Consider the following 20,050-nt stretch of genomic DNA (forward strand, 5'->3'; position numbering starts at 1 on the left):
AGGGGTTTAAAAGTAAAAAAGTCCGGTTTTCAGACTTTTCCTCCGGGTCATATTGTGAAAGGAACCTGCGTGCCAAATTTCAAGTTTCCAGCACTTCTAGAACTATGTTAGAATTTGTATCTATATATCAGTCAGTGAGTCAGTTACACATGCGGCTGTATAGTATATTAGATAAAATAGTAAACGAAGATTGCATGTGATGTACCAATTTGTAACTGTAATGATTTACTTAGCACGTTCTACAAGGAGTGGCAAAAGAGTGGGAACTGTTAAAATAACCGAGTTGAAATATCAAACGCCCAAGTTGATGACACTAGCTAACTGTAGTAAATTGCATCTCCATGGCAAAGCTGTGGAACGTTTGTAGAGCTAATCAAACTGTGCAGTAGTCCGTGGATCTACACAAGTTTGTTCACGAACTCTTGTACAGATACAACATTTAGGACAACAGAAAAGGTCAATATGTTAGCTTTGAGCTTTATAATGTATCTGATTCAATTGAATGTATCACACTTAATCCTTAAATATACATTAACGTACTCGAATAAAAATATGTGATTACACGTATTTATAAAATTATTCATTACGGATTTTATGTTATGTTATTCTGCTTAACAGAGTTTTGAGTTCAGCTCATTTGAAAACGCTTTATGTCTTTAGATATTTGTTAACCAAAAGTTATCATTTATTAAACAAATTTATATTGTTGAAGCTTAAAGTGATCCTATTGACTGCCTCACTAATTTCCTTATCAACAAGTGTATTTTATTATTATGTGGTATACAAACGCTATTAGTTTCAAACTCTTTACAATGTGTGGATGAAACGTATATTAAATAGTGTATGTAATATATGTATATATATATATATATATATATATATATATATAACATATATATATGTCATATAACTATATTACTCGAAATTCATTATCTATAATTTAATTTGTGTTTCTTACGGGAATGGTAATTAGCGTATGTAGAAAACTAGATTATTAAAAAAAAGTGTACAGTATCATTATAAGGAACTTAAAAATATCAAAAAAACTGGTATAGTTTATTTTCTTATACAAATCTTATTTTTGCCCCAATACCATAGGTGGAGTCCCCTCAAGAAATTCAAATTTGTAAATAAACGTGAAGATAATATTTTGAAGACTGTAAAGTTCAGACTTTAGATCTCAACTGTGATCCCTAGAAAGTGATAAAAAAAGAAATTTCTACCAAGCACGGATCCATGTTATCAAAGGTAAACTTTGCTTGTTCTATGACATGGTTACGATAGATCTTAAAAACACAATAAAGGAAAAGAAACCTATTCAGGAATTACATTTTTTGGCTCTATAACGCGTTGTAAGAATATAACAGCAATTAAATAATTAAAATATGTAGAAATATCGTATTCGCTAGACGTTTCACGAGTATTTATGTCTCCGTTTACTATGGGGAGACTCGAATTTTAATAAGAACAGAAGTTAGAGGACATATTAGGAACACCGTAAGCAGTCTGTAAGCACACTATGTCTTGACATAGTGAGAACCAGAGATATTAGATAATAAATAGTTCATAGATAACTGGGAATACTAAACTTGTCATAAGTATATCCAAAAAAATATTAGAGCAAGTATTTAGTTTTGGCTATGTTAGAAAGGGATGTACTTGGTATGTTTGTATTGTATGTTGTTGTATTAGTTAACCCTTAAAGCGCTAATCTAAATTACTGTCAAACGCTAAGACATAAAAAAAATATTTTTTTTTTAAATTTCCCAATGCTAATTTTTGTTTCATATACCTTGGTATTGCCTTAATAAGAAAAAAATAATAATCATGTAATATTACATATTTTTGAGAATTTTATACGCACGAAAATATTTGAAATTTGGAATAAACTGCATTGCAGGATAATGTACATAGCAACACTATTTGACAGATTACATTACATTTATACACGTTATTTATAATGAGTAAATTGTAACTGAAGTTCCTGTATAATTAGTACATAAAATAAATAAGTTCAGTATAAGATTTTGAAATGTAATAATGTGAAATTCAACACAAACTTATTTATATTATAGCCTACAAGGGAAATGAAACAAATATTGTACTTATAAACCTTATTTATTTAGAAGAAATAAACTGGACTTGTATGGTGACACTGTTATAAAATACAAAACAAATAATTGAAAAAAAAATATTACACCAAAAATTATACCAAAAATGCGCTCATTTGTCAAAACTTGGATCATCTGGATTAGCCATTATAACAAAAAAATTATACTAAATGTTAGTAAAAACAATTTTATAAGAATTGTATAAGTATTACAACGGACTGATTCAAAACACTTTGTTTAACAATATAACCAAGATACGACCAACACACGCGTAGTTAAACAGCTGAATGAAACGAACGCGTCTGTAGGCGTATGCCGCGTCACAGGCCATACAAAAAATGGCGGCGCGATTGCTTTCAACCCGAGTAGATACCGTTACAAAGTCCACCAAAGGTGACAAAGCGTTTTGTCTATTCCCAACAGTCGAAAGGAACATCGATCTGCTCTCTTACGGAAGTTTTAACAACTAATTCTTCGCCATTTCATAAGTAAAGCTTTTGCGTTTGTAGACGTAATCCGCGTTTAAAGCATCGGCAGTTCCGCGTCTTTAGGCGTTAGCCGCGTTGGAAGGGTTAATATTAATTTGGATTGAGTAGGATTAGTTGTGTTTTATTTGTTTAGAGCGTACTAGGTTAACACTTATAGGTAAAGGCAAAAATTTTTACGTTTAGGTAAAGTTCCGGTCTCAGAGACCGCTAATGTTTTTATTGTATATTTTTACATAAATAGTAGTTTTACACTTCTATAACCTATATTGTACTTTGGTTTTCATATAATAAAGACTCCAAAATTTTCATAACATGTATTTATTGAGTATAAGACTAATATAATTCATAAGTAGAGTATTTAGAGAAAGGAAAACTTCAATAATAAACACATTATGAATAATGACTATACTTGGTATATTGAATAACAAGGGGAAATTGGAGCTGTCTCTCACGAGTCTTCTTTAGACGCATTCTGGTGCACAGGCAAGGCAAACCTTTCGGCTACACTCGAGGCACACCGGTTTGATGCACTTGATGCATTGGTATCCAGTCTTTCTTTTTTTTCATACGGACAGGTGCTGCATGTTTTCCGTTTTGGAAGTTTTTCGTTGGGAACTACATCATCTTGCATGACTGCTTCCTCGTTTTCCTGTGGGAGGATCATTTTTGTGGATTCATTCAAGTCCCGTGGAAGCGTGGGGACTGTGAGGCGTGATTGCAAATGCGGTATGATAAGACTCAAGGCCAACTGCCTCACAAATTCAAATCTGTTAATCATAGGGATGTTTTGGTAGCTCAAAAACATAATCTAGGAGTTTACGCTGCGCACACCCAACATTCGATAAAAAACTGCAAGAGGCCATCTTCTAGTTCTTCTATTGGAACTGTATATGGCGCACTTCATATCCATTAAGTCCACACCACACTTGGTTTCATTTTAGAAAGAAACAATTTCTGGTTTGCCATTTATCGAATCAATTTCTGCAGTGTGGTGCATAGAGGATATCAACACAACTGCTCTGTTTTATTTGGGACAAAAGAAACGAGAGTAGTGTTTCTGTTGAAGGCATGATCAGAAGAACCCGCTGGTCTTGTGCTGTCTGGAAGGAACTCCTCGGGAATGATCAGTTTGTTTTTTTTTTCATGGTACCGACATAAGTCAGTCCTCTTTTCTTCAGTTCGTCACCGGTTTCAATTGAACTGAAGTAGTTATTAGCAGTAACGTTTCTGTTAGTACGTTCAATTGGCTTGCATAATCGAACAACGCTCTGTGTAGGTTTCAACAGGAAGTCTTGTTGGTGGTCTGTCAGTCCTATACCATCTGATCCTACCCCTGTGGAAATGTATGCATTGTAAAGGTATGATGTCTTAGCATCACACGAACACATTATTTTCACTCCGTACTTCTTCGGTTTTTTCGGCATATTAACCTTGAAACCACAGCGTCCCCTAAATGGAACCAACATCTCGTCAATTGTGACATGTTCTGAGAGGGTGTATGATATCTGAAAGTTTTAAAGAAGGGTGGAAAAAAGCTGTGCTATTGCAGCAGACTTGTCTGCAGCTTTGCGCTCCTCCCTTGTGTTAGCGTCGTGAAAACGCAGACAGGATGTCAAAACTTTATAGCGTATCAAAGACAATGTGGCAGTGAAAATAGGTCTATTTGTTACGTCTTTTGAGAACAGAGATTCCATTTTTTCATGACTAGCTTTAGTAATGCTGGACAAAAGCAACAACCCTATATATGCGTTCATCTCTATGACGTTTGTGTCCCGGTAGTTAGACTGTTCTGTTGTAGGTCCGAGGGAACCTCTAACTGAGGCCATTTTTTGGTTTGTAAAAGATACAATCTGGCCGACTATGCTACTATCGAATAATAAGTTCCATACAGATTTTGGTTTAGGTTCAGTACACAGTCTAGCATGAGCAGTAAGGCCAGGTAGACCTCCTCTGATAATATTTTGGGTTGGAGTTCTTACGTTCCGAGGTGGCTTTGCAGTGGATAAAAAATAAGGAGGACCTACCTTATTTTTCCGTAATCTACCAAAAACGTAAGCAGGCAACTTACGCTGCTGGTCCAGGCCTAAAACATTGCCATTCTCACGCTTAAGTTCATGATCACTTACTTCCTATTCGCTGATGTCGGGGTTCTCATCATTAGGCAGAACATAATCTGGATCAGCATCCGAATCATCGACATCATCATAGTCCAAGTCACTGTCTGAAGATTCTTTGAAAACCATACTCCTTGTACGATTGACATAGTTCGGGTCTTGTGTACTAACGGCATTGTTTGTGGATTGATTTTTATCACAATAACGATTGGCACTTCCACGATTAGTGTTCACTACGGACCTTTGCGGGAGTCCACTTGACGTTGAAGGTTGTTATGCTTTGTTCGTCCATTGTTCATAAAAATCAATGAATCAACAACAAAATATAAGTTTATTCAAATACACTAAACAAATATAAATATTTATTTAGGAACACTACAGTAAAGAACGGTACGAGAGACCGGGAACAAAAAAACAAGTACGTAAAGTATCGGTCTCTGAGACCGCAAAACTTTTCCACTATTGTTTATTACTGTCAAGCGCTGAAGCCGAACTGGCTGGAAACCAGTCTATCGTCATGATGGGGGTGAGGCGGGAAGGTACTGGGGGGGTGAGAGGGATCGGCCGCGCGGCAGTGCTCCCAAATCATCACTGTAAATATCCCCTGCCGGTCACACAGACCGGACTTTACCTAAAAGTGTTAAGTTAGGATTGGTTAGGTTATGTCGGTATATGTAGACCGAAAATATAAAGTTTAATTATCAAGTTTCTATTAAAATACAAATAAATTAATTTTATTTCAGTGTGCAGCGTGATTTAATAACATTGTAATATTTATGCTTAGAAGTTTAATAGTATCAGACACGAGTATACTTGCTGAAAATATATATATATATATAATAATAATTTTTTACTATTTATTTATGATTAAATCATGAAACCTCATCAAATTACAACGAATTCACCTAGAACAAATGAATAAATGAAATAATTAAAATCACAATATTGTTCCTTAAGAAAACTCGTTTAATCTTGTAAGCGCTTTCAGCAACTTAGAACAAAACTCAAGCAGTTACAGCAAAGTCTTGAGGTACGGTTTTATAAAGAAATATAATTATATCCAATAAAAATTCACCATAATAATATACGTAGTCACTTCAAAGTTGTATCTTTACAGAATATTCACGAAATATAACTCACACAATTCTTGAAAGTTTTCGAAAACCTAAAACACGAGACACTAAAGCGTGTATTCTATATAATGCCCTCCAGCTGTTACACTCAAAGCTATTTATTACGAATTTTTAAATTAGTAGTATAGATAAATATTTAGATAAAATTATCAAAAATACAACATTTATAAATTTAACTTTTGCATAATAGATCTTTACAAAAAAATGTAGCTTTTACTCGGTACGAAATTGCTTTCATTACCACCTTGTAACTAGAAATTGCACAGCGGAATTCAGAAAGTAGCTGTTACTCATCCCGACATTGCTTTCATTACCACCTTGTAACTAGAAATTGCACAGCGGGATTCAGAAAGTAGCTGTTACTCATCTCGACATTGCTTTCATTACCACCTTGTTACTAGACATTGCACAGCGGGATTCAGAAATGAGCTGTTACTGGTCACTTCATTGATTTCATTATCACATATTCTCTGACTTTGTTTACTACACAATGTGCACAGTATTCACAAAGTAGCTATTCTAATACTTACTACATAACATTCATAATCACATTGGTGTGTATATACGGAAGTCCATTATTTTATACAAACTAAAACTTTTTTAAATAAAAAAAAATATCAATTAACTTTTAATACATTTAAAATGTTTTCTTTCTATAATTTATGGGCCTTCGTCGTCTTAAGACATGGGTTATGGAATGAAGAAAACAATTTATCTCCATCCGCCAAAGTATTTTTTTTTTTTAATTATCGTCGTCAGAATTTTTGTATATTGTGCTGCCCAAAAGGCGAGGTCCGAGATGTTTGTGCACAGAATTTTTCAACGTGCAAAGTGTAAAAATTATGTGTTTTCAGTGGTTTCGCCAGCTAAGGAAAGTGTATACACATTTTAGGAGCTATCATCAACATTTTGTGCGAAGGACTAGTATTGTAGAGCTCCCTATCACTGTAAATAATTTTTCCAATAGCGTGAGTGAGATTAAAATGCAGCTTCATCAATCAAGTTTGCCCTATTTTAATCACATTTGTAACTGCCACATTACCGTTTTAGATTCCATATGATCCCAACTAAAGTTTAGTTATGCTATATGAAAACCCCAGTGTTTAAAACTTGTAAGGAAAGAGCCGCTATCCTAATTTTTTTTAGTGCAACAGGAGAACATAGAATTAAATACCTCATTTTGGAAAACAAAATAATATAAAAGTTACAAAAGCATAAATAATGCAATGATGGTTTAGGTTTAGCTGTTGGGGATATATACAATCAGCTTATAGTATGAGTGCTTGGATCGATTTTCAGAGATTGGATTTTCAACATTAAGAAAATCAGTTTTATATATAATATTGTTAATAACTATCTATATTTTTATAATTTAAAATCGTATTATTTTATTTTTCTTTTGTACTAGTAACAGTGAAGTGTTTTAACTATTGTTAATATATGGTAGGCTGTATTGTATTTCATATTATGATGTGGTTTTAGTATAATTGTTATGAATCATAAGTTTTTAAGATTTTATGCAACAATTTGGGATATTTTGTTTTGTATCGCCAATTAAGTGTTGGCGATATGTAATTGGATTTGTTAATTTCTGGCATGCCATCTGTTACTTGATATGTACGAAATGGTTTACCGTTGACTCAATAAATGAAATGAAATGAAATGAAATGAACAATATTTGCAATACTTAATTTGAAATAAACACTCCAATAATTATAACATTTTATTTTTGTGAGGTTTTCAATGCTCAATGAACAATATTTACATTCTACAAGCTTCTACTTATAGGAATCTAATGCTTAATTTATAAACAAATACAACAAGTCTGATGATGTGTTAGTTGAACACGAAAGGCCTCATAAAAATAAAATTTCATAATTATTGGAGGGTTTGTTCATAAATTAAGTATTTGACTCCAATAAGAAGAAGCTGGTAAAATGTAAATATTTCAATGCTGTATGTAATTGTATTATTTTATGTTTATACCAAGTTTGGTGCTCGAGGTGGATGATAATGCGGATCCTCACCTTTCCAGGAAGCTGTCTGCCATGATGGGCTGTGCCTTGTCGGAAAGATACAATCAGAAGGTATGTTTGGTTGTAATGCCAACTCTCCCAGCATGAAGGAACCAGCACCGACACCAACAATAGACAACAGCGTCATTTCGTAAAATGTATTACCTTTAGCGAATTTGGCTTACCATATTTGGGAAATTTTACCAGGCTATAATAAGCTGCCTCCATTGATATATCATACCAACACAGCACGCACTGGTTCGAATTCTTTATTAGAAAATACGTTATAAAAGAAAACTATTAAAGATATTTAATCTTTAAGCGGATTATTTTTTATCAATCCTAATGTTTCCTTCAACCTTCTGAAAATAGGTTTAGCCTTAGATGTCAGTTTTATTTATATTATGTTTAACTTTTACAGGACTTATAATGCTTATTGCAAGTTCCCTGACTTTTTTAATGTTAAATCCAGAAAAAGAAATTAAAATTTAAATACCTGGTGAATTCTAATAATTTGAAATTCTATTAAATATCCGTATCGAGTATTTTATTCACCAATGAGGGAATAATTGATAAAACACATAAATATTGGTTGCATCGTTACTCCACCTATAAATCAGCATGGCTGTCTAGCAGTAATAGTTCTCACGTTTGATTGAATACTCGAACTACCATTTTATCGCTGATAAAATATCTTATGTGTAATGAATCTTACCTTTTGAAAAGTTCTTAGAATGACAAAGTGTTGAAAAGAAGTAATAGGTACAGAATAATTTGTGTTGATGCGCGTATTTAAAACTGGTCGTATGATGCTTACACAGACCTAAAAAAGAAAAAAAACTAGGCCTTCTCACGTAAGTACCATTATAGAAGTTAAAATCGAGCAGGCCTCTTTATTGGAGATAACATTTTACCAATATCCAAATGTTTGGTAATTCTCAATGTGCTCGTATGGCTGAGTGAATTAATTATTTACTAAACAGGGGTACAAATTAGTATCCGATTCAACACGGTGAATGTAGCATTGCAATAATGTGACAAACACAGGAATCTCGTCTAACTTAATATTCACTATAGTAATGCCTCATGGTAAGTAGTGTTTAAGTTTAAAATTTACGTGACAAAATAAAATTGTGTCATTTATTTTATAGAAAAATATGAAATCTCGGACCCTGTTAAAATTGAAACACCTTTTGGGCAGTAAATAAGTCATAGGAATACAGATTTAATAAATGTTATTATAGCTTATTTGTTCCTTGGTTTTCATATTTTCTTACTTTACCGACATATATACCCCGACATAAAATATCCCTGTCTAGATTTTTATTATTGAGGTTTATAAACATACAGAGCCAAAAACATTGGACGAAGCAACATTTTAATAAAATATCTAAGATAAACGATAATCTAGTCTGGATATGAGAAAATTGCATTGATATAAAAACAAATTTGAACGGTAAAAATCAGTGTATAGATATTTCACATTCCCTTCATGAATAATTTTAAAATAAATTAATATTAAACTGTTGATATTTTTAATAATATCAAGAAGCCCCTGACGAGCATCCAGGAGAAACATCAATGACGTGGTCAGCGTCCTCCACCTTGGTAAGCCTATGAGGAGTGAGTGCATCGGATAGCAGCGACCCCACAGAGCGTAAGACGAATACATGCAGCTAATGTATATCAATGAATTTGATATATTTTCTTATTTAGACTTATTTGTATAATTTCTCATTTGTAATTGAAATGTTGTGTAGACAATACCTATTGGAAGCAATACATATTTAATTTATACTGCAATAGTGATAACATACATATATTTCAATTATTTAACAGTGTTATCAAGCTATTAACCTACGTATAATTTGTAATAGAAAAACTAAGTTATAAAATAGAAAGTGATTTTGCCAAAGATAATTTTAGATGTTAGTGCAATTTTACTGTTTGAAGTACACTTTAACTTAGAAACGCATCTATTAGCTAGAATATTTGTTCTCAAATTACATATTATATACTTAGTTTTTATAGGTAAAATAAAACCCTTTTAGATTTTAAAGTTTAAAAATACATAAAAGTATACTTTTAAATAATTCAACTACACAATTAGAAATCCGTGTGGTAGATAAGAATAATTTAAACACAAAATTAGTTCAGATTTATCAGTACTAATTGTGTAACAAAAATGAATAATGTTACGTTTAACGTTGAATTTTAAGAAGCTATTATTTAAAGAGTAACGATTCTTTAGAAAGATCTAGTTAATTCATTAATAATCGTTACTTATTACTGCATGATAGCAAAAAATGTACGTAGTATTTTGAGATTATATCATTAATGAATGAAACAATAAAAAGTCTATTAAGTTAAACTAAGTTTAGTCATTCTAGTATACTGATATAATATTTATTTTATGGTTGAATTTTATCTTTTTATCTTATTAATTTAACACCCTACGGGTTGATTTAGGAATGAGAAATACATATATCGTGTAGTAAGTCAATAATGTGTTCCGCTCCATGACGTGACGCAACTTTCCGTCACAGATAGCCGTAGTTTACAACAGCGAGCTTACATTTCCTTCCGGCTGGAGCTATAGATAGAAAAACTACAGTGCATATCTCCTGTAGTCAGTCAATAATGTGTTCCGCTTCTTGACGTAACGCAACTTTCCGTCACCGATATCCGTAGTTTATAACAGCGAGCTTACATTTTCTTCCGGCTGGAGCTGTGAACTCGATTAAAACTACGGTACATTAGATTCCAAATTCGTAGTTAGTGTTATGTAGCAATTAAAACACACACTTTTAAAATCCAGGTTTCAACTGACACAGTCTGCATCTTCATTTACGGCAAGACTCTTTCCAATGTTCATCGTACCGATGGTTTGCGCCATGCAATTGTGTACCCCTGTGAAATATGAATATATGTAAAGATAAAATATTAAAGCATAACATAGTAGAGCAACTCTATATAGCTGGCCACTAGAGGTGAGCTATAAGGAAATCTTTCACACCAGGTACAGGGAAACTCCATTTACAAGGTACTCACGAGTACTTCCTGTTACTAAAGCTTGGTACCACACACACACACACACACACACACACACACACACACACACACACACACACACACACACACACACACACACACACACACACACACACACACACACACACACACACACACACACACACACACACACACACACACACACACACACACACACACACACACACACACACACACACACACAACACACATATATATATTTATTTATTTTTATACTGAGTACAGGATAGGAATAGCTCATAATTCGGAGCTTTAAAAATTACAGCAATTTTATATATAAGGATAATTTGGTTTATTTATATATATATATATAAGTAAATATAAATAAATAAATATATATATATATATATAAATAAATATATATATATATAAATAAATAAATATATATATATATATATACATAAAATTTTTGACAGTATGGAGTCCTAATTAAGTAAATAAAACTGTACACAAACAACAGTTTTGTAATAACCTGCGATGGTAATTAAAGTTATTTAGTATTTGTTGTTATTTTGGGCGTATTTGCATTAAACAGATTTTGCCTTATCAGTTAAAATTTATATTAAAAAAACGACACAAAAATGCTACGTTTTACTTGTCAGAATTTTTACATCTACTGAAGTCAGCAAGTCACACCTAAATTTAAAACCATACCATAGCTGGCCTAACATGAATATATCTTCAAAGTTTTTATCATATCAAGCATTTCAGCAAGGAAACATATCGCTAAAACTTCTACATGATTCGAAGTTTTAGCTATGTAGTTAAATAAAAATTAATTGAACATTGTTAAAATCAAAACTTTTAAGCATCAACGTGATGAAGGAAAATTCTGGAAGATTAATCGCACTTAGTTTGTACATAAATCTATAAGTTATTATGATGCACCCCTTGAATCACATATGTTTCGTCGTACACGAGTACGCCTGTGACTTAGAAACCCTCATGTATGTACAAATACATGTACGTCTGCCACGGAAAGCGAGAGGGTGGTGGTAGGTGGAGGGGAGTGGGTGGGAGGAAGGCACTTACGTACAGAAACTCGCACTGAAACATATACACCCAATTACAATCACAATCCACATGCTGTATTCAACAGTCGACTGATCACCTCATACTTTGATACGCCGCGTTAAAGTAACTCATTATTCATTGTGTCGGGTTTTATTCTCACAGATACTTAGTTTAGGATAAAATATATACATTTTATTAAGTAACGAAATAATAACTGTTATCAAACACAATAAGATGATACCTACTAAAATATTTCTAAATGTTTCCAAAAATGTTCAATTCTTTAAAACTTGTACATGAGATTTTTAGGATAAATTTAAAATAATTCCTCTATGGATAAGCTGTTATTTTATATTTCTTATCCATTACATTTCCTTTATATTTTGTATCCAGCTTTTAGCGTCGTCCTGTTATTAAAAATCCTTTTTTTCAGTCGTTTTGTCTTAGTGGTTTTTGCTTTGCGAGAAGTTTACTATGTAGACACATTTTAATAAGTGTTTCTACCATTTATACCACAATTATATGTACGATATATGCTGATTGAGAAAAAGTATTGACTGTAAAAAAGGTTATTTTCCTCCGTGATCAGTCAAAAACTGGTAAATGTATGATAGGTTTAGGGTGAAAAAGTTTTTTGTTTTTTGTAATAATTTCACGTTGCGTGATGGTTGAATATCATCAAGATATTAATGACTACCCCACGAAATATGTTCCATAACATGTTTGATATATTATATAATTATATGCTCCATATTACTCAAATACAGATGTTGCGTTATGTTACAAATTCAAAATATGTATTACACCAACGAAAAGATGAAAATAGTCTATTTCGTGACCTACCTTAACACACCATGCCTAAAAACATCACACTAATACACACTACAAACAGTTAAGGGATCACTTTTTGAATAGTTTGTACTCAGTTTATTGTTTGATATTTAACACTTATTTTTCATGCGAAAAGCCTTTTCCTATTAATAAATCAGAGAATGATTTTTATTTTTAAGTTATAATTCATGTTAGGGCAGTTAAGGAACGAACTAAACACGAAAATGTATGTAAAACTCTTTTACTAAATTTTAAATGGAACAAACTATAATTTATTTTATAAAATTACACACTTAATATTTCGTGTTGCCTTCTCTAGCTGTGATAACTGCTTGAATATGCTAAGCCATGGTTATATGAGTTGTCTGAGGCTGTCTTGAGGCAACCGGTCATATTCTTCTCGTAACGCCATTTCCTGTTTATCCAAGGTCCTAGGTAGGTCTGGTCAGCCCCAAACGCTTCTTTCTAGTAGATCCCAGACGTGTTCAATAGGATTTAGGTCTGGGCTGCAAGCAGGCCACTCCATTACTAGTATTTTATGTACGTCAAATTATAGTCGAACTACTCTCGCTTCATGTCATTGGGCTCCTTCTTGCATATACACAAAAAGATCTGATCATTGTGGTCTCAGGCGTATACGGACTAATATTTAGCCATCACCAAAGACAACCTTATAAGTTAAAAAGTCAGCAAACCGCTCTTTTCATCTTCTGCATACTCTAACATTGATCTCATTAAAAAAAAAAAAATTTTGACTCCTTTGTGAATATTAACTTACGCCATTGTCTCAATAGACAACGCCAGTATAAACTGAAAACTTGCTCTCTTATGACGCGCGGTCAATCGCGGTAGGGTTTCTAGAACTTTTTCCAGCTCTCCGGAGTCGATTTCTCACACTGCGGTCTTACATAGGAATTCTAGTAGCATGACTAAGGTCATTTTAAATTCATTTAGCAGTTGAACCCCGATTACGAAGTGCATTAACTGGTAAAAGTATGTCTTCTATTTGAGTGATGGACCTCAAGTGACCTTGTCCTGGTCTTCTGCGAAGATTGCCTTGATCCATGTACACAGTATTGAAACCACTTAAAAATAACTACTAAGTGGCTATCCACATTCCGTTAGGAAACGCTTACTTCTGTCAAAATGACCGTTCTACTGACCTATGTAATGGAAAATAACTGTGTAATCGCCATATAATAAAAACCAAACCTAAAAGAGATAAAAAAATAACTTATCAACATCTTAACTGATGTAACTTAAGCTAGTTACGAAATTTCACGTGACATGTTCCAAATCTTATTCTTGTTTATTCTTGGACCTGATAAGCAAATCAGCAGTATTTATCTTTAACATAATATTCGGAAATAAAACTAAATGACTTATCTTCCCTATCAAAATAAGCCTTTATCTGTGGAAAAAGCATAACTATCTTATTTTATTCATAATTATTATCCTACGCCAAACAAATAGAATGTCCCTTTACTTTTTTTGAACTAATCATGAAACCAGTAATACTGGCGTGTTACATCACTTCGTATACCGGGAGAGGGAATAAAATATATTTCGGTATTGTGTAAAATATGTTTTGTAATACATTTGTTTTAAATCGATGTAAATTATTTTTGTTATGCATCTACAACAATTATCTTGGATAGAAATTTTCACTTACTAAAGAGTGCATTTATATGTATAATATTATTTCATATTTATATGTGTTAAGGGTAAAAAGACTGCATTTAAATCCGAAACTAGAGTCTAGATCGAAGGACTAAAATGTTACATTTATAAAGGAAAACAAATAAAATTAATATATTAAAGATCCTGACGTATAAATGGTGCATTTGAGGATATATGCCAACTTTGTTCATTCCTCCTATTATCCAAGGGTGAGTGGGGGGGAGAACTTAAAGCTCGGCCAGGGCCTCCAGGGCTGCAGTGGGATCCACGGAATAACAAGTCACTTTCACTATGAATATTAACTGGCATCGGGGTAGAAACCAGTGTAAAGAAGAATCATCACGAGGGGTAAGCTACTGAAATCAGGCTATGTCTCCTTCGAGACGCTATACTAATATTAAAAAAGAGGGCTTAGAGAACCGGGGCGACACTTCCATTACCGCGAGAACAAAGGGATGAGCGACCGCAACTCCAGAACGGCTCCTACGGTACAAATGTACCCTGGTAACGAGTACGAGAAAATATGGCATAGAGACCCAAGAGGGTACTAAAGGTCCACATCTCCAGAACGGCTCCGACGATATACCTGAATGTTCGGGCGTCTAAGGGACGCTCCTGGACAGCGGAAAGAGTGATTGGAACACGCGATGTGTCCACCAATGAGAGACAGCTGATACTTCGGACAATTACAACGATCACTTGAATAAGCTCACCAATATTGATTTTGGCATATGTATGCCCTAAATTATTATAAAAACAACAAGTTGTCTTCTACTAAGTATTAAAAACTAATACTACACAACTTGATACATTGTAAGTACTAAACATTATGTTTAATAGAATATTATAACAAAACCACTGCACCATTATTTATTATTTTGAAACGAAACAAATTTAACAATTAATGGGTAAATTAGTCTAATACATAATTTTAATATTCATTTTCCTTCCAATGTTACACAATATTAGTATCACGAATCATCTGTTCCAAATATAAGATATTTTCTTACTGTTATTAGTCCTCCAATACTTCGGGACGACCTCTATTTGGATAGACTATACTTTATGATCAACATTGCTGAACAAAGACTAAACAATACGATTCAAGTATCATAAGAGGAACTAAATAAGTTAACTTCAACTAAGAATATAATGTGAATCATTAAAAAATGTTAGACTGAGATAAAAGAGCTAGATAGTTCGTTTAATGTATCATATTGGTCATTTATTGATTATCCGCCTGTATAATCAGACTTGTTTTATTGGCAGTTTCAGTGTAACATAAGTCGACTGAGGTAGGCTCTATATAATGAGGCCAAAATATTTCAACAATTAATGATTTTAACAATGTGTCGACACAGACTAAACAGGGAAAATACGACAGCGGCTGTTGTCACTTAAACCCAAAATCTCAAATTAATTTTGTCTACCTGCTTGCTTAATTGTTCTATTAATAGCAGATAACTACACCCATAGCACTCATAACGAGTCGCTACATCTAGCGTCAGCTGGGGTTGATGTAGGGTCAGGAAGAGGAAGCTGCACACGTCATCCCTTCACAGCTCCTGACAATACAAACCGGAATATTTATTTTGCACATCCCCAAACAGTCATTTTACACAACATGCAATAATTATTTACAAAATTTAAAATAATTTATAATTTTGTTATGTATCTACTAATTTATACCAATTTTTATTTAATAATAGTAAATAGATAATATTATTAATATAGGTTTTATACTCACACTATTAAAGTTACCTCTATAAGTGCAATGTTACAAAGTATCCAGTTTAACAAAGACGAATGTACTGAATATTTTCCCAAAGATAACAAAATTGTACTTTGGGAAAAAGTTGTAACAAATTAGATACTGATTACTGTTTAAATTTCCTTTGGATATCTATACAAAATGTTTTAATACCAATGTATTTTACTACACCCATACATCTATTACATTATGGTTGATTCAGCTAACGTTTTCACCTCGACGATCCTGGAATGAAATACAATATTAAGTTCATACGCATGGCTGCATCTGAGGTTAAAGTATAATGTATTTGGTTTTATCTGTACATGTCAGTTTCAACAAATCACCAGATTAGACTGCACATTTACGTTTATGTTTTGCTTTATTTCGTTATGTGCATTATATTACAGAGTAGTATCGTTTGCAAATGTATAATCATTTCTTTGAGACTCACTATTGCACGTTTACGTTTGTGTTTTGCTTTATTTCGTTATGTGCATTATATTACAGCGTAGTATCGTTTGAAAATGTATAATTATTTCTTTGAGACTCACTATTCCTCATTTACGATAATTTTTGCTTTATTTCGTTATATGCATTATATTACAGCGTAGTATCGTTTGCAAATGTATAATCATTTCTTTGAGACTCACTATTCCTCATTTACGATAATTTTTGCTTTATTTCGTTATATGCATTATATTACAGCGTAGTATCGTTTGCAAATGTATAATCATTTCTGTGAGACTCACTATTCCTCATTTACGATAATTTTTGCTTTATTTCGTTGTATGCATTATATTACAGCGTAGTATTGTTTGCAAATGTATAATCATTTCTGTGAGACTCACTATTGCACATTTACGTTTGTGTTTTGCTTTATTTCGTTATGTGCGTTATATTACAGAGTAGTATCGTTTGCAAATGTATAATCATTTCTGTGAGACTCACTATTCCTCATTTACGATAATTTTTGCTTTATTTCGTTGTATGCATTACATTACAGCGTAGTATTGTTTGCAAATGTATAATCATTTCTGTGAGACTCACTATTGCACATTTACGTTTGTGTTTTGCTTTATTTCGTTATGTGCGTTATATTACAGAGTAGTATCGTTTGCAAATGTGTAATCATTTCTGTGAGACTCACTACTGCACATTTAGTCATTGAAATATGGAACAAACAATGCTTCAGGCACAAAAATCTTTCAGGATTCCATATTCTATTCATACGATTTACTGAAAAAATTGTTGATCCTAACCTAATAATTTCTGTATCTTAAAAGGTTGGATAAAATATGAACATTTTCATTCTACGTGTCACATATTAATATTCCAGCTATGGTTTTAGTGAATATATCTAGGTAACTAGTACTTAGACTATCTACCAAATCGAATAACCTTTTTTAATTCAATTTTATCCTTCTCCAAATTTAGGAATTTCTATCGATATGCTTATTGCAAGTATAAAATTGTAGTGATATTACTAGAACTATTCTCATAGCACAAAAAAGTTTTTCTTTCTTCCTTGAATATTGAGTTTTTTATAAAGGTATGGACACAACTGTGAATTAGTACTGCAATAGTCTCAATCTGGTGTCTATGGCTTTTTTACTGGAATACTATCGTGGCTTTATTTGATTATCGGAAAATACTGTAGACTACAACGCAAGTGTAATGAGACAAGTATTAAATATAGAATATTAATGTTTTCCTTTAGTAGATTAGAGTTCATATTGCCAAGCCTTGGTGTAGCATTACTGTTATGGGTATTATTATTTTATCAAGTCACTTTCCTCATCTCATATGTTAAAATAAACATTTATTTATTTATATTTATGATATAATGTAATGTTCATCCAGGTAAAATTATTAAGAACCTCAATTCGATTATTAATACTCTGCTACTTCAATCTATCACTGATTATGTTTCTTCTCTTTTTCGCTTTACTAGTTAACTAATATAAAACTCACTACGTATATTTGCAGTTACACAATCGTGTTTAAAATAATACAGTGTACTAATTTTCTTTCATATTTCTTATATAATGTTGTAGTTTATTCCATAGCAATATGAAACAAACGTACGAGGCAGTTAATTTTGATTTTTCTTCTTGTATCTAAACAGGATATTTATATTATAAATAAATTAACGGTAAGTATCCACAATTGGGTTTTATATTTATAATAATTAATGTTATGGATTTTTATTTGTTTTGAACTACAGATAATTACCTATTTAGTATATCTGAATACCAGGCTAAAATACAAAAATGGTAAAAGCTTATGTAACAAGTTTGATGCTATAGTATGTATTCTTCCTCAGTTTGCACTCTCAAGTAAGTTGCTCGTCTGTTATTTTCAGGTATTCAGGAAAAAAAACCTTTTTGCTCAACGAATTAATCGATTCGGTCATTTAGAAATAAATAATCATCGATGAGGCAATTATAATGAAATTATATATTTAAATTATCTTCTATTACTTATATTTTATAATACCCATTACATTTATGTTTACACAAGTGTGACCAAAAGATTTTTCGATAAATAGCGATACTACCAGCAATACAGCCTATCCATTGCAATAATATGAAAATCCATTCCGTTAAAAAAGACGAACTACATCACTACATGCAATATTTTTCGAGAGTTTGGAAAAACTTCAGGAAATACTAGTAGATAAAACATAATAAAAGTTACGGTGTTATACGTTTTATAACCTATAACGATGGCAAACGTCTGAAATCCTGTTGCCCTTTTAACCTGTCCATCGTCAATAAGAACTTTTTATTAAATAAGTCCATTCTCGATTAGTTTATTCATATCTGTCCATATGTGTTCATTATATAAAAACTCACGTTTTATAAACCACGATTGCGAATAACTTGATTCATTTATTTATTTAATCGTATAATAAAATATTCCAGTATATATCACTGACAGAAGATAATGAATGTTTACTAAACTGAAATGAAATGAAATGAATGAAATGAAATGAAATATAAATTTATTTCCACAATCTTCTTATAGGTACAGAGATTACAAATGCGTTTGAAAATTTTTGTTAACAATGAAATTTTAAACATTGTAATTTCTTAATATATATTTGTAGGAAATTTAGCCTACATGGGCAAGCAGCCTGTGCGTAGGCTAGAGACGCTATCTTTTACAGAATTTAATGTTAGTTTGTTTTGCCGGGTATGGTTCAGACGCAAACGAAAGAGCAACAATAACAATAATAAATTAAATTAAACAAACCGACCAAAAAATTTATATATAATTTATTTTAAATAGTTATCACTTTGAAATGTAGATGAATGACAGATGATATCGGAGGGGGGAGGGGTGAGAGAAAGGACCAAGGTCAAGCCCGCCCATATTCTGATAAGATTAGGGCCTCGGCTCCCTCGAGGCCAATCTGTAGAAGGAAAAAATTAACGTTTTTCTTAAAAATTGAAATTGAAGTTGATTCGAATAATTTGAAGTGACTGAAGTTTTTGCAAATGTTTCTGAATAATACATGGGAAATATAACAGGAATTTCTTATTGAAAATGATTTAACTAACCTTGTAACAGGTATACCGACATTAACTGCATGCCTGGTATTATAAGAATGTGATGTTTCTGGGAAAATTATGTTGTAATATTTATAAATATGAATTAAAAGATGCTTTATGTACAACTGTCGCAAGGAAAGGAGTGAAGATTCGTGAAAAAGAGTGTCAGTAGGATAACGCTTATTTTTCCTTAATCCTGCTTTTAAGATACATTTTTGTGTTATGTAAAGGGGCTCCAAAACTGATTTTAATGCACCGCCCCAAGCAATGTTACCAAATGTAAGA

The 20,050-nt window shown here is 32.4% G+C and overlaps 1 protein-coding gene across 1 annotated transcript; it reads right to left on the reverse strand.

The window, feature by feature from the left end:
• Nucleotides 1-3,723: 3,723 nt before the first annotated feature.
• LOC124369628 lies at nt 3,724-4,065 on the reverse strand. Its single transcript, XM_046827680.1, has one exon. It carries the CDS (start codon nt 4,063-4,065, stop codon nt 3,724-3,726), a length of 342 nt encoding a protein of 113 aa, XP_046683636.1.
• Between the last annotated feature and the right edge of the window lie 15,985 nt (nt 4,066-20,050).

This window comes from Homalodisca vitripennis, chromosome X (genome assembly GCF_021130785.1).
Source record: "Homalodisca vitripennis isolate AUS2020 chromosome X, UT_GWSS_2.1, whole genome shotgun sequence".
Lineage (NCBI taxonomy): Eukaryota > Metazoa > Arthropoda > Insecta > Hemiptera > Cicadellidae > Homalodisca > Homalodisca vitripennis.